The sequence below is a fragment of the Oncorhynchus mykiss genome, chromosome 23, assembly GCF_013265735.2.
Source record: "Oncorhynchus mykiss isolate Arlee chromosome 23, USDA_OmykA_1.1, whole genome shotgun sequence".
NCBI classification, from domain to species: domain Eukaryota; kingdom Metazoa; phylum Chordata; class Actinopteri; order Salmoniformes; family Salmonidae; genus Oncorhynchus; species Oncorhynchus mykiss.
The window spans coordinates 43515907-43529535 of NC_048587.1; the positions used below are offsets into that span (position 1 = coordinate 43515907).

At 44.1% G+C, this 13629-nt stretch overlaps 1 protein-coding gene across 2 annotated transcripts in view; it reads left to right on the forward strand.

Moving 5' to 3' along the window:
* The window catches only part of LOC110503119 (vinculin), a 77882-nt gene extending 69429 nt beyond the window's left edge, over positions 1-8453 (forward strand). For both annotated transcript variants that reach the window (XM_036960508.1, XM_036960509.1), the window contains exons 14-22: positions 803-952; positions 3013-3121; positions 3224-3402; positions 5217-5340; positions 5628-5755; positions 6002-6187; positions 6614-6817; positions 7240-7344; positions 7826-8453. In XM_036960508.1, the coding sequence (XP_036816403.1) occupies positions 803-952; positions 3013-3121; positions 3224-3402; positions 5217-5340; positions 5628-5755; positions 6002-6187; positions 6614-6817; positions 7240-7344; positions 7826-7972 (1332 nt within the window). In that variant the 3' untranslated portion in view covers positions 7973-8453. The remainder of the gene's footprint in view (positions 1-802; positions 953-3012; positions 3122-3223; positions 3403-5216; positions 5341-5627; positions 5756-6001; positions 6188-6613; positions 6818-7239; positions 7345-7825) is intronic.
* The last annotated feature ends 5176 nt before the right edge of the window (positions 8454-13629 follow it).

Genomic DNA, 13629 nt, shown 5'->3' on the forward strand with positions numbered 1-13629 from the left:
TGCTGTTCACAAATGCTCTCCATCCAACCTCACTGAGCTCGAGCTGTTTTGCAAGGAGGAATGGGAAAAAATTTCAGTTTCTCGATGTGCAAAACTGATAGAGACATACCCCAAGCGACTTACAGCTGTAATCGCAGCAAAAGGTGGCGCTACAAAGTATTAACTTAAGGGGGCTGAATAATTTTGCACGCCCAATTTTTCAGTTTTTGATTTGTTAAAAAAGTTTGAAATATCCAATAAATGTCGTTCCACTTCATGATTGTGTCCCACTTGTTGATTCTTCACAAAAAAATACAGTTTTATATCTTTATGTTTGAAGCCTGAAATGTGGCAAAAGGTAACAAAGTTCAAGGGGGCCGAATACTTTCGCAAGGCACTGTATGTACTTGTCACTCAATAATACTTAGACAACATTTCCAGAGGGAAGTCTTACCATAAGTAATCATGCGAGATTAATATTTAATCATATGTTTTATCATTCTAATGTTTTGTCGCTGTAAGCATTTGCTAGGTGGCATATAGTATACTATATTTAAGCAATAAGTCCCGAGGGGGTGTGGTATGTGGCCAATATATATAAGTGCCTGGGTACAGCCCTTAGCCATGGTATATTGGCCATATACCACAAACCCGAGTTGCCTTATTGCTATTATAAACTGGTTACACACCTAATAAATGTTTTCATACCCGTAGTATACGGTCTCATTTGCAACGGCTTTCAGCCAATTAGCAGTCAGTGCTCGAACCACCCAGTGTATATTGTGTTATGTTTCATGATTCTATGATTTGTCACTTATGTTAGGTGTTTGACGAGAGGGCGGCCAACTTTGAGAACCATGCCAACAAGCTGGGTGCCACGGCAGAAAAGGCTGCCGCTGTAGGAACAGCTAACAAGAGCACTGTAGAGGGGATCCAAGCTGCCGTCAAGTCTACAAGGGACCTGACACCACAGGTATGGGATAGTGTGTTTGTATGAGTGTGCGAGTGTGTCACTGGTGTAGCGTAAATCCCCGTAGTCCCTGCAAGGTGAGAGGACCCATATGCTCTAATTTACAAATGTAGCAAGCAAAGTGTTTGTGTTGTTCAATCTACATGGGTAGTAGGGGAGTCAGACAGTCAATGTAGTTTTCATGCAGCTAATTAGCCTATTTCAGCCTCCTCATCTAATTGCCTATTCAGTTTTTAAAAAGTTAAGTGAATCAGGTGGGACTTGGATGGAGAGTGAATGGGTGAATCAGGTTGGACTCGGATGGAGAGTGAGTGGGTGAATGGTAGAACGCGGATGGAGAGTGAGTTGGTGAATCAGGTGGGACTCGGATGGAGAGTGAGTGGGTGAATCAGGGGGGACTCGGATGGAGAGTGAGTTGGTGAATCAGGATGGATAAACATAAGGGAAGACCAAGCGGCCCACAAAAACAGGTTTTATCTGATCAAGCTCGTGCCAAATTACCGAAGATAACTACAACAGCCAAGCTACCACCTTGTGATAGTCTCTCCTCCTCCTCTCCAGAATAGTGTCAGTTCATATAGTGAGTCCATCCTCCTCCTCCTCTCCAGAATAGTGTCAGTTCCTCTAGTGAGAATCTCTCCTCCTTCTTCTCTCCAGAATAGTGTCAGTTCCTCTAGTGAGGCCATCCTCCTCCTTCTCTCCAGAATAGTGTCCCTCTAGTGAGTCTCTCCTCCTCCTCTCCAGAATAGTGTCATTTCCTCTAGTGAGTCCCTCCTCTCCAGAATAGTGTCAGTTCCTCAAGTGAGTCCCTCCTCCTCTCCAGAATAGTGTCCCTCTAGTGAGTCTCTCCTCCTCCTCTCCAGAATAGTGTCAGTTCCTCTAGTGAGAGTCTCTCCTCCTCCTCCTCTCCAGAATAGTGTCAGTTCCTCTAGTGAGAGTCTCTCCTCCTCCTCCTCCTCTCCAGAATAGTGTCAGTTCCTCTAGTGAGAGTCTCTCCTCCTCCTTCTCTCCAGAATAGTGTCAGTTCCTCTAGTGAGAGTCTCTCCTCCTCCTTCTCTCCAGAATAGTCAGTTCCTCTAGTGAGTCCCTCCTCCTCCTCCTCTCCAGAATAGTGTCAGTTCCTCTAGTGAGGCCATCCTCCTCCTTCTCTCCAGAATAGTGTCCCTCTAGTGAGTCTCTCCTCCTCCTCTCCAGAATAGTGTCAGTTCCTCTAGTGAGAGTCTCTCCTCCTCCTCCTCTCCAGAATCATGTCAGTTCCTCTAGTGAGAGTCTCTCCTTCTCTCCAGAATCGTGTCAGTTCTTCTAGTGAGTCCCTCCTCCTCCTCTCCAGAATAGTCAGTTCCTCTAGTGAGAGTCTCTCCTCCTCCTCCTCTCCAGAATAGTGTCAGTTTCTCTAGTGAGAGTCCCGCCTCCTCCTACTCTCCAGAATAGTGTCAGTTCCTCTAGTGAGACTGTCGGCCATCCTTCTCCTCCTTTTCCAGAAAGGCCTACTGGACAATTGTATATTCCAAAAAATATATTTTGGTTACTGATTAGTATGCTGTTGCATCGTTAGTTCATTTTACAACCTGCAATATTTGAATTTCCCACTTTAATTACATTATTGCCTCCAGCCAGCATTCTAAATAACAGCGTTGTGACACTGTAGGCCTATAGCTTCATGAAACATAAACGTTAGGATTAACGTGACAAAATTACGAGCAAATACAAATGAACATGTATCCATTAAAGCAAAGCTATAGCCAAGCATTAGCACCACTGCATCTGATAGCCTATCGATAGGCAGCTGCGCAAACGTTGCAATTTCAGAACCACAGACAGCGATTGGTAGTCTATACATTTAGTTGTTTTTTTTAGGAAGGGGAGGGGTCCAAACTCTGACTTTGCAGGGGTCCAGAGAAACTGTGCTACACCAGTGGAGTAGGTGTGTTTGCGTTTTGTGCAACATGATCAACATTTGTGTGGTGCTTATGCCGTAGTGACATAGGGACGATTAATTTGGCCTTGGTCAGTTGAGCCCTATTTCCTATATATTTTTTCCTGATGGAAATGTTATTTTCTAGGTGGTCTCTGCAGCCCGTATCCTGCTGAGAAACCCAGGCAACCAGGCTGCATACGAGCACTTTGAGACCATGAAGAACCAGTGGATTGACAACGTGGAGAAAATGACAGGTAGTGCCAGACCATCTTGTGTCATTTGTCGTTGATTACAAAAAGTGGGCGTTGTGGTCACTTCGTTATAAGCACTAAGAATGATTTCTTCTCCGTCTCTAGGTTTGGTGGACGAGGCCATAGACACCAAGTCTCTGTTGAATGCCTCTGAGGAGGCCATTAAGAAAGACCTGGATAAGTGTCGTGTGGCCATGGCTAACCACCAGCCCCAGATGTTAGTGGCAGGGGCAACTAGCATCGCCCGGCGGGCCAACCGGATCCTCCTGGTGGCGAAACGGGAGGTATAGATCATTTTTATTTACACTGCTCAAAAAAATAAAGGTAACACTTAAACAACACAATGTAACTCCAAGTCAATCACACTTCTGTGAAATCAAACTGTCCACTTAGGAAGCAACACTGATTGACAATACATTTCACATGCTGTTGTGCAAATGGAATAGATAACAGGTGGAAATTATAGGCAATTAGCTAGAGGAGTGGTTCTGCAGGTGGGGACCACAGACCACTTCTCAGTTCCTATGCTTCCTGGCTGCTGTTTTGGTCACTTTTGAATGCTGGCGGTGCTTTCACTCTAGTGGTATCATGAGACGGAGTCTACAACCCACACAAGTGGCTCAGGTAGTGCAGCTCATCCAGGATGGCACATCAATGCGAGCTGTGGCAAGAAGGTTTGCTGTGTCTGTCAGCGTAGTGTCCAGAGCATGGAGGCGCTACCAGGAGACAGGCCAGTACATCAGGAGACGTGGAGGAGGCCGTAGGAGGGCAACAACCCAGCACCAGGACCGCTACCTCCGCCTTTGTGCAAGGAGGAGCACTGCCAGAGCCCTGCAAAATGACCTCCAACAGGCCACAAATGTGCATGTGTCTGCTCAAATTGTCAGAAACAGACTCCATGAGGGTGGTATGAGGGCCCGATGTCCACAGGTGGGGGTTGTGCTTACAGCCCAACACCGTGCAGGACGTTTGGCATTTGCCAGAGAACACCAAGATTGGCAAATTCGCCACTGGCGCCCTGTGCTCTTCACAGATAAAAGCAGGTTCACACTGAGCACGTGACAGACGTGACAGAGTCTGGAGACGCCGTGGAGAATGTTCTGCTGCCTGCAACATCCTCCAGCATGACCGGTTTGGCGGTGGGTCAGTCATGGTGTGGGGTGGCATTTCTTTGGGGGGCCGCACAGCCCTCTATGTGATCGCCAGAGGTATTCTGACTGCCATTAGGTACCGAGATGAGATCCTCAGACCACTTGTGAGACCATATGCTGGTGCGGTTGGCCCTGGGTTCCTCCTAATGCAAGACAATGCTAGACCTCATGTGGCTGGAGTGTGTCAGCAGTTCCTGCAAATGAAGGCATTGATGCTATGGACTGGCCCGCCCGTTCCCCAGACCTGAATCCAATTGAGCACATCTGGGACATCATGTCTCGCTCCATCGACCAACGCCACGTTGCACCACAGACTGTCCAGGAGTTGGTGGATGCTTTAGTCCAGGTCTGGGAGGAGATCCCTCAGGAGACCATCCGCCACCTCATCAGAAGCATGCCCAGGCGTTGTAGGGAGGTTATACAGGCACGTGGAGGCCACACACACTACTGAGCCTCATTTTGACTTGTTTTAAGGACATTACATCAAAGTTGGATCAGCCTGTAGTGTGGTTTTCCACTTTCATTTTGAGTGTGACTCCAAATCCAGACCTCCATGGGTTGATAGATTTGATTTCCATTGATCATTTTTGTGTGATTTTGTTGTCAGCACATTCAACTATGTAAAGAAAAAAGTATTTAATAAGAATATTTCATTCATTCAGATCTAGGATGTGTTATTTTAGTGTTCCCTTTATTTTTTTGAGCAGTGTACAATCACATTTATTTTAAAGCCCTTTTTACACCTGCAGTTGGCACAAAGTGATTTACAGATACCCAGCCTAAAACACCAAAGAGCAACCAATGCAGATGCCCAAGCATACAAACACGTGCCACAATGATGCACTTTAGCAGATTAGAATACAGACAAGTGAATTGCAGTTCAGCTTAAAATACATACTATGAAAAGGATTCAAAATAGAAATGCATGAGTACACTTTCTTTCCTAGGTGGAGAACTCTGAGGATCCTAAGTTCAGGGAGATAGTGAAGGCTGCATCTGATGAGCTCAGCCGGACCATCTCTCCCATGGTGATGGACGCCAAGGCTGTGGCTGGGAACATCACAGATCCAAGTATGTTCCAAGGCAGTTACCAGACATTTAGGATGCGTTTGATCATTATACTGTATAACCTGCTGTACCCGTGTACAGCTTTCCAACATGACCTAATACTAAATATAAAGATTCATTCTGTCAATCTCTGAATCTGTGATTGTCAAAAGTTAAGGTTCAGTCGATGGTGTTATGGTTTTGGGGTCTGTCAATGTGTTACTGCTGCCACACAGCAGCTTTTGCGGCCTTTATCTAATATCCTGTTTCTAAGGCCTATATGTATCTCCTTCTTCCTCCGTGGTGTCCAGGTCTGCAGAAGGGCTTCCTGGACTCAGGCTATCGAATCCTGGGTGCCGTTGCCATTGTGAGAGATGCCTTCCAGCCACAGGAACTAGACTTCCCACCACCACCACCTCCTGATCTGCATCAGCTGCACGTAAGTCGATCAATCAAATTAATTTCTAAAGCTCTTTTCACATCAGCATCTGTCATAAAATACTTTATAGTCCTGCACTGTCAACACCAGGGTTTTGTTCAGTGGCGTAGAAATGGGGTTTCAGAACGTTCATATAAAAAATATATATATTTGTTAGAACGGATATGATTATCTGCCATGTAGAGTAGAGGGATTCATTTCTATCTGCAACATTCTGAGCGTTTCACCTATCTGAATACACGCCAGGTCAGCGACGAGCCCGCCCCACCCAAACCCCCTCTCCCCGAGGGTGAGGTTCCTCCCCCCAGACCCCCTCCCCCAGAGGAGAAGGACGAGGACTTCCCAGAGCAGGTATTGGGAGAGATGGTGAGCGAGCCCATGATGATGGCCGCTAGGCAGCTCCACGAGGAGGCCCGCAAGTGGTCTAGCAAGGTGAGCTAACAGCACATACAGTTAGTTACATGTTGATGTTCAAAGTTAAGTTTATTGCGACCAGAAAACCATAGCGGAGCAGATTCAGACTAGCCATAATTCGGTGCCATTTAGGAAGTGTGACATGTACATATACATGTATACTGCACAATTACACTGGACACGGAATCCACCCCAGATGTGTTGTCATATTGGGGCGGCAGGGTAGCCTAGTGGTTAGAACATTGGACTAGTAATTGAAAGGTTGCAAGTTCAAATCCTTAAGCTGACAAGGTACAAATCTGTCATTCTGCTCCTGAATACGGCAGTTAACCCACTGTTCCTAGGCCGTCAATGAAAATAAGAATTTGTTCTTAACTGACCTGCCTAGTTAGATAAAGATAAAATATGTCCAATTTAATGCCTTGGTTTTTGTCATATTTTCAGGGTAACGATATCATCGGTGCAGCCAAGAGAATGGCCCTGCTCATGGCTGAGATGTCCCGTCTGGTGCGCGGTGGCAGTGGGAACAAGCGTGCCCTCATCCAGTGTGCCAAAGACATCGCCAAGGCCTCAGATGAGGTCACAAGGCTGGCCAAGGAGGTGGCCAAGCAGTGCACAGACAAACGCATCCGGACTAACCTGCTCCAGGTCAGCTGACCGACTGGTTCCTGGTCCACTCTTCAAAATGCTAACTCTCATGGCTACGATGCAATACATTGAATAAATACCTAAGTTTCGATAGCTATGCTGCCTTTATCAGGGTTTCATCTGGTCCAATATTCTGCTAATGGATGAATTGAGCAAACAAGGACGGAAGAAGCAAGATTTTCAGACTGCTCTCTTCAGGTTTTTCTTGAGGAGCAGCAGCTGCTCTGGAAAGACCATAGAAAGGACAACATTATATTCATGTTGGAGTTGTAGGACTAAAGATAATTGAATATCCACCCTGTCCTCGTGATTTGATTTAGGGTAGATCATTTGAAATAAATTACACTGTTTTCTGTTTTTATCTTCATGTCTCTGACTGGTTTCTCGGAACTTGAACTTAAATAAACTTCTCTGTGTTCCAGGTGTGTGAGCGTATCCCCACCATTAGCACACAGCTCAAGATCCTCTCCACAGTCAAGGCCACCATGTTGGGTCGTACCAACATCAGTGAAGAGGAGTCAGAGCAGGTCAGTACACTGGAGATCATTGGATAACACACATCAGAAACCACTAAACTCCATTACAATGTAATTCCAAATGCAAAAATTACAGAAAAACACTCGAACATTTCAACTTTAAATTTACTACGAAATGCACTAAAGTACAATGTAACAGTAATGTTACAATGTACAGTGTTTCCCCTAGGATTTCTTTCAGCAGTGGTGGCAAGGGTGGTGGCGCAATGACATGCTAGCTGTTCCCATAGACTTCCAGTCATTGAGCCTACAGCTATCCATTTAAAAGTGTATATCAGCAGAGATATGTATTTTTGTTTTATTACATTTTTTGCAGTGCTGGCAACAATTTATCATCTGTGGGCCGTTGCTGCTAAATGAATATAGGGGAAACACTGATATAAATATAATGTTGTTACTAATGTTGTTACTACACAAGAGCAAATTCATGTAAAATGTGACCAACATTTTTCTTTCCTTCCCCCTCACCCAGGCCACAGAGATGTTGGTTCACAATGCCCAGAACCTGATGCAGTCTGTGAAGGAGACGGTAAGAGAGGCTGAGGCTGCCTCCATCAAGATCCGGACAGATGCAGGCTTCACTCTCCACTGGATCCGTAAGACACCCTGGTACCAATGAGAAGATACGGGCCAACTGTCCGTTCAACAACGTCCCAAATGGCACTCTATTCCCTATGTAGGGCATTACTTTTGACTTGGGCTCATGTCTGGTTAAAAGTAGTGTACTGAATAGGGAATACAGTAGGTTGCCATTTGGGACATGGATTATTCTGTTCCTCTGCTCAAGGCTCAGCTTGTTAAGAAGAAAAAAACACCCAGACCCTTTGAGCAATAGATTTGATGGACACATACATACTAATTCCAAGCTACAATGAATGAAAACTCTGCCTGGTTGGGGTAAAAAGAGTGAGTTAATACTGAATACACTATTTATCAGTCAATGTCAATCCCATACCTGCCTGTAAAGTGTTTTTAGACTTCCTAGGTGTGTGTGTGTGTGTGTGTGTTAGAGGTTTGCTTTTCTTATCCAGTAAGATTAAAGGAGTACTATTATCAGTCTCATTTAAACATACAGTAGCCCCAAATCTAAGTAAAAATTTGAACATTATTAAGATTTGTCTTGGAAGACGTTTGTATATCTTTATACTGGTTCTTTATATCACTATCTGCATTGTGCAGTCGTTCACTGTTGCTAGGACAAAGCACATCCAACTCAATGGGAGTTGGTTCGAGCATATCGTTATGCTGAGCTCTACACGCAAATATATATGATTCAGTGGTTATTATGTCTGTTTACACTATGTTCTAGAAACGGAAAAATAAACACTATTCCCTGTTGCATATTTGTATTATAGTTGAAGTCGGAAGTTTACATACACTTAGGTTGGAGACATTAAAACTTGTTTTTTAACCACTCTACAAATTTCTTGTTAACGAACTATAGTTTTGGCAAGTCGGTTAGGACATCGACTTTGCATGATACAAGTCATTTTTTCAACAATTGTTTACAGACAGATTATTTCACTTATAAGTCACTGTATCACAATTCCAGTGGGTCAGAAATGTACATACAGTGAGTTGACTGCGCCTTTTAAACAGCTTGGCAAATTCCAGAAAATTATGTCATGGCTTTAAAAGCTTCTGATAGGCTAATTGACATCCATTTGAGTCAATTTGAGGTGTACCTGTGGATGTATTTCAAGGCCTACCTTCAAACTCAGTGCGTCTTTGCTTGACATCATGGGAAAATCAGCCAAGACCTCAGAAAATACATTGTACACCTCCAAGTCTGGTTCATCCTTGGGAGCAATTTCCAAATGCCTGAAGGTACCACGTTCATCTGTACAAACAATAGTACGCAAGTATAAACACCATGGGACCATGCAGCCGTCATACCGCTCAGGAAGGAGACTCGTTCTGTCTCCTAGAGATGAACGTACTTTGGTGCGAAAAGTGCAAATCAATCCCAGAACAGCAGCAAAGGACTTTGTGAAGATGCTGGAGGAAACCGGTACAAAAGTATCTATATCCACAGTAAAATGAGTCCTATATCGATATATCCTGAAAGGCTGCTCAACAAGGAAGAAGCCACTGCTCCAAAACCGCCATGAAAAAGCCAGACTACGGTTTGCAACTGCACATTGGGACAAAGATCGTACTTTTTGTAGAGTTGTCCTCTGGTCTGATGAAACAAAAATAGAACTGTTTGGCCATAATGACCATTGTTATGTTTGGAGGAAAAAGGGGGAGGCTTGCAAGCCGAAGAACACCATCCCAACCGTGAAGCACGGGGGTGGCAGCATCATGTTGTGGAGGTGCTTTGCTGCAGGAGGGACTGGTGCACTTCACAAAATAGATGGCATCATGAGGAAGGACAATTATGTGGATATATTGAAGCAAAGACATAAAGACATAAATCAGGAAGTTAAAGCTTGGTTGCAAATGGGACTTCCAAATGGACAATGACCCCAAACATACTTCCAAAGTTGTGGCAAAATGGCTTAAGGACAACAAAGTCAAGATATTGGAGTGGCCATCACAAAGCCCTGACCTCAATACAATAGAAGGTTTGTGGGCAGAACTGAAAAATTGTGTGCGAGCAAGGAGGCCTACAAACCTGACTCAGTTACACCAGTTCTGTTAGGGGAAATGGGCCAAAATTCACCCAACTTATTGTGGGAAGCTTGTGGAAGGCTACCCAAGTTTAACAATTGAAAGGCAATGCTACCAAATAGTAATTGGGTGTATGTAAACTTCTGACCCACTGGAAATGTGATGAAAGAAATAAATCATTCTCTCTACCATTATTCTGATATTTCACATTCTTAAAATAAAGTGGTGATCCTAACTGACCTAAGACAGGGAATTTTTACTAGGATTAAATGTCAGGAATTGTGAGACTGAGTTGAAATGTATTTGTCTACGGTGTATGTAAACTTCTGACTTCAACTGTAGATAGTGAGTTGGTTTTTGTAGCAATGTTTTTTTTTAAAGTATTGTCAAGACTGTCAGAGTTGATTCTAGCCTGGTCCCAAATCTGTTTGTGCTCTTTGCACCGGAGTTGGCGTGATAGCACTAAACAGACTTGCACTCAGGCTAAATTTGTTCCACCATTAACTTTTTAAATATATTTTTTTATGTTTTGAGGTTTATTATATCTGCGCTGTTGGAAAACACAAGGGCTCGATCTTCAGACACATTGCATAGAGAATGTCTTATTAACTTATAATGTTTACAACCATTTAGCGTACAAAAGAGTTGACGATTGAAATTCAATATCCATTAAGATGACATGTATTCAACTATGTCAGTTTCTGGACTAGCTTGATTTTTCACCATGTTGCGTTGAGATTACATGTAGACCTTAGGTCTCCTTCTGGTCTGGCCCTCTATACTTTGTACTTCTCAGAGAAACTATAGCAAGCCAGTCTCCGTGTTTTAGCCTGACTAGAGGCCAACTGTACTGTAATGTTTAAACTGTGTCTTGACATAACGTGGTGTGCGCTGCACAGCCAATTTTGTGAAACATTAATGAATGATCAGTCAAATACTTTGAAGATTAGGTTTGGGTATGGGGGATAAAGACGGTGTGGACAGTTTTTGGGCTAGCTTCTGATTACTGTAATTAAGCCGAGTACTTGACTAAGCTGACACTATGTCCAGGTAGTCTCACGGAAGAGAGTGTGTTTAAGTGTGTTTAAGTTCAATGCATCACATGAAACTGGTGTTGAAATATCAGCCTTCTCTTCCTCTTCTATCTTTGAACTACACTAAACTAACCGTTACAGTTGCTAACACAGCTGGTACAAACGGTTGGACGTTTTTAAAATTTTTTTTTTTGTGTGTCTGAATAAGACCAGCGCAGTTTGAATGTGTAGATGAAGTTACTGAGACCCTACAAAACCATCTGAAGTGCCTTGTAATAAAAAATACTAATTGCAATAAAAAAACAATTCATTTACAGGAAATTATGTTTGTATCTACTTTGTAGTAAGCGCTACTCAAGGCATTATACTTCTGTTCAGACACATTTTTGTGATATTTATAAGATGCGTACAAAGTGAGATAAGATATTAGAGTCAAGTACTGCTTTTTGGTATTGTTCACATTATTTTGTAATAAAACATTTAAGACTCCCAACAGCAATTCCTCTCTTATTTATAACACGATAGTGCCGTAGGTTTATAACACAGTAATCCTTGTTATAACTGTAGTGATACATTTGTAGGCTCGGCCCTAATTGATGTCTTCTTTGCCACCTGGAGCTGTATGGCAAATGGTCCAGGAACACAAGGAAAGGACAATACCCAAGGACTATTCAGCCCTTCCCCCTCTGATGGGACTAAAGGTCTACAAGTTAAGAATACTCTGCTACGGTATTCTTAACTTGTATAACTTTTAACCGACAACCTCCGCTTATTGACTGAGGGAAGAACCCACATTCCATCTCTCCCTATCCCAGTCTGCTGTCCCCACATGCTTTTCAAGATATCCACCATTGTTCCTGTACCAAAGAAAGAAAAGGTAACTGAACTAGATGACAATTAGCATAGTAGCACTCGCTTCTGTCATCATGAAGTACTTTGATAGACTTGTCAAGGATCATATCACCTCTACCTTACCTGACACCCTAGACCCACTTCAATGTGCTTATCGCCCCAATAGATCCACAGAAGATGTCATCGCACTGCACAAGGCCCTATCCCATATGGACAAAAGGAATACCTATGTAAAAATGCTGTTCATTGACTATAGCTCATTATTCAACACCATAGTACCCTCCAAGCTCATCATTAAGCCTGGGGCCCTGGGTCTGAACCCCGCCCTGTGCAACTGGGTTCTGGACTTCCTGACGGGCTGCCCCCAGATGGTGCAGGTAGGAAACATCACCTCCATATCACTGATCCGCAACACAGGGGCCCACAAGTGTGTGTGCTCAGACCCTTGCCTGTTCTGGACACTGTACCCGCCTGCCTGACCATTCTGCCTGCCCTGACCTTGAGCCTGCCTGCCACTCTGTACCTCCTGGACTCTGATCTGGTTATGACATTTTGCCTGTCCATGACCATTCTCTTGCCTATTCCCTTTGGATTTATTAAACATCTTAAACTCCAACCATCTGCCTCCTGTGTCTGCATTTGGGTCTCGCCTAGTGTCATGACAGTGCAAACTGGCCATGACAGACCCAGCAGACTTGGGCCATGTCTTTCTCCCTACAGGGAGCCACCATTGGGAGACATCAGGAGTTGCTACAGGGCCTTCTGGAAGGGCTCAGTTCCTTGACGGAATGCCACAACCATGGGTTAAAGGCTAGCAAATCAGGGAGTTAGCTCAGAGGCTACCTGCCACCTCTGGAAATAACCCAATCACCCAGTAATTTTTCCCCCTATCTGTGATGAGTTTGTACAGCCTATCCCGACTCCCAGTGAACCCCGCTTACCTCCTCCAGAGCGATATTCGGGGTGACCTGGTACCTGCCGGGGTTTTCTTTCTCAGTGCTCGCTTATTTTTGAGCTACAGCCATCTTCGTTTTCTTCAGACCGATCAAAGATAGCGTATATAATTAAGCTAATGTCGGGAAGGGCGCTCTCCTGGGCTACGGCAGTTTGGGAACAACAATCTGCCATTTGCAGACATTTGGAGGAATTCCTGGCAGAGGTGAGGTTTTTGAGTCTCCGGTATCCGGGAGAAAGGCGGCCAGAAAACTGCTTTGACATACGTCAAAACTCCCGTAGTGTGGCAGACTACGCGGTGGTCTTTCGTATGTTGGCCACCGAGAGTGCCTGGAATCCGGAGTATCGTTTTCTGCACGGATTATCTGAGGAGGTTAAGGATGAGCTAGCTGCTCGGGAACTGCCGGTGGACCTCGACTCCCTAATTGCTTTAACCATTAAAATTGATGGACGTCAAAGGGAACGCAAGAGTGAGAGGAGGTCTGGTCCAGTGTTGCCAACTCCCCAGTAAGGAAAGTAGCTATTGGCTGTCCTAAAAGTTGCTAGAAGTCGCTAAATGACGTCCTCATCTAATTTGCATTATTGTTTATGTAATTGTGATGGACGCTGTAGGAGAGGAATAACGTCGTGGGAGAGACAAAAAGTGAGTAAAAACACCCTGAATATGTTTAGAACTACAAATGAACTTTCTTCTGTCGATTCTTGTTTTTTTTAAATGCCACAATTCCAACCCTCCTCCTTTATCCTGGCTTGGGACCGGCAAAAGTGACCCAAAAGAGACACTCTGGCGGAGTTACTTAGTTTTTTATTATTATTATTATTA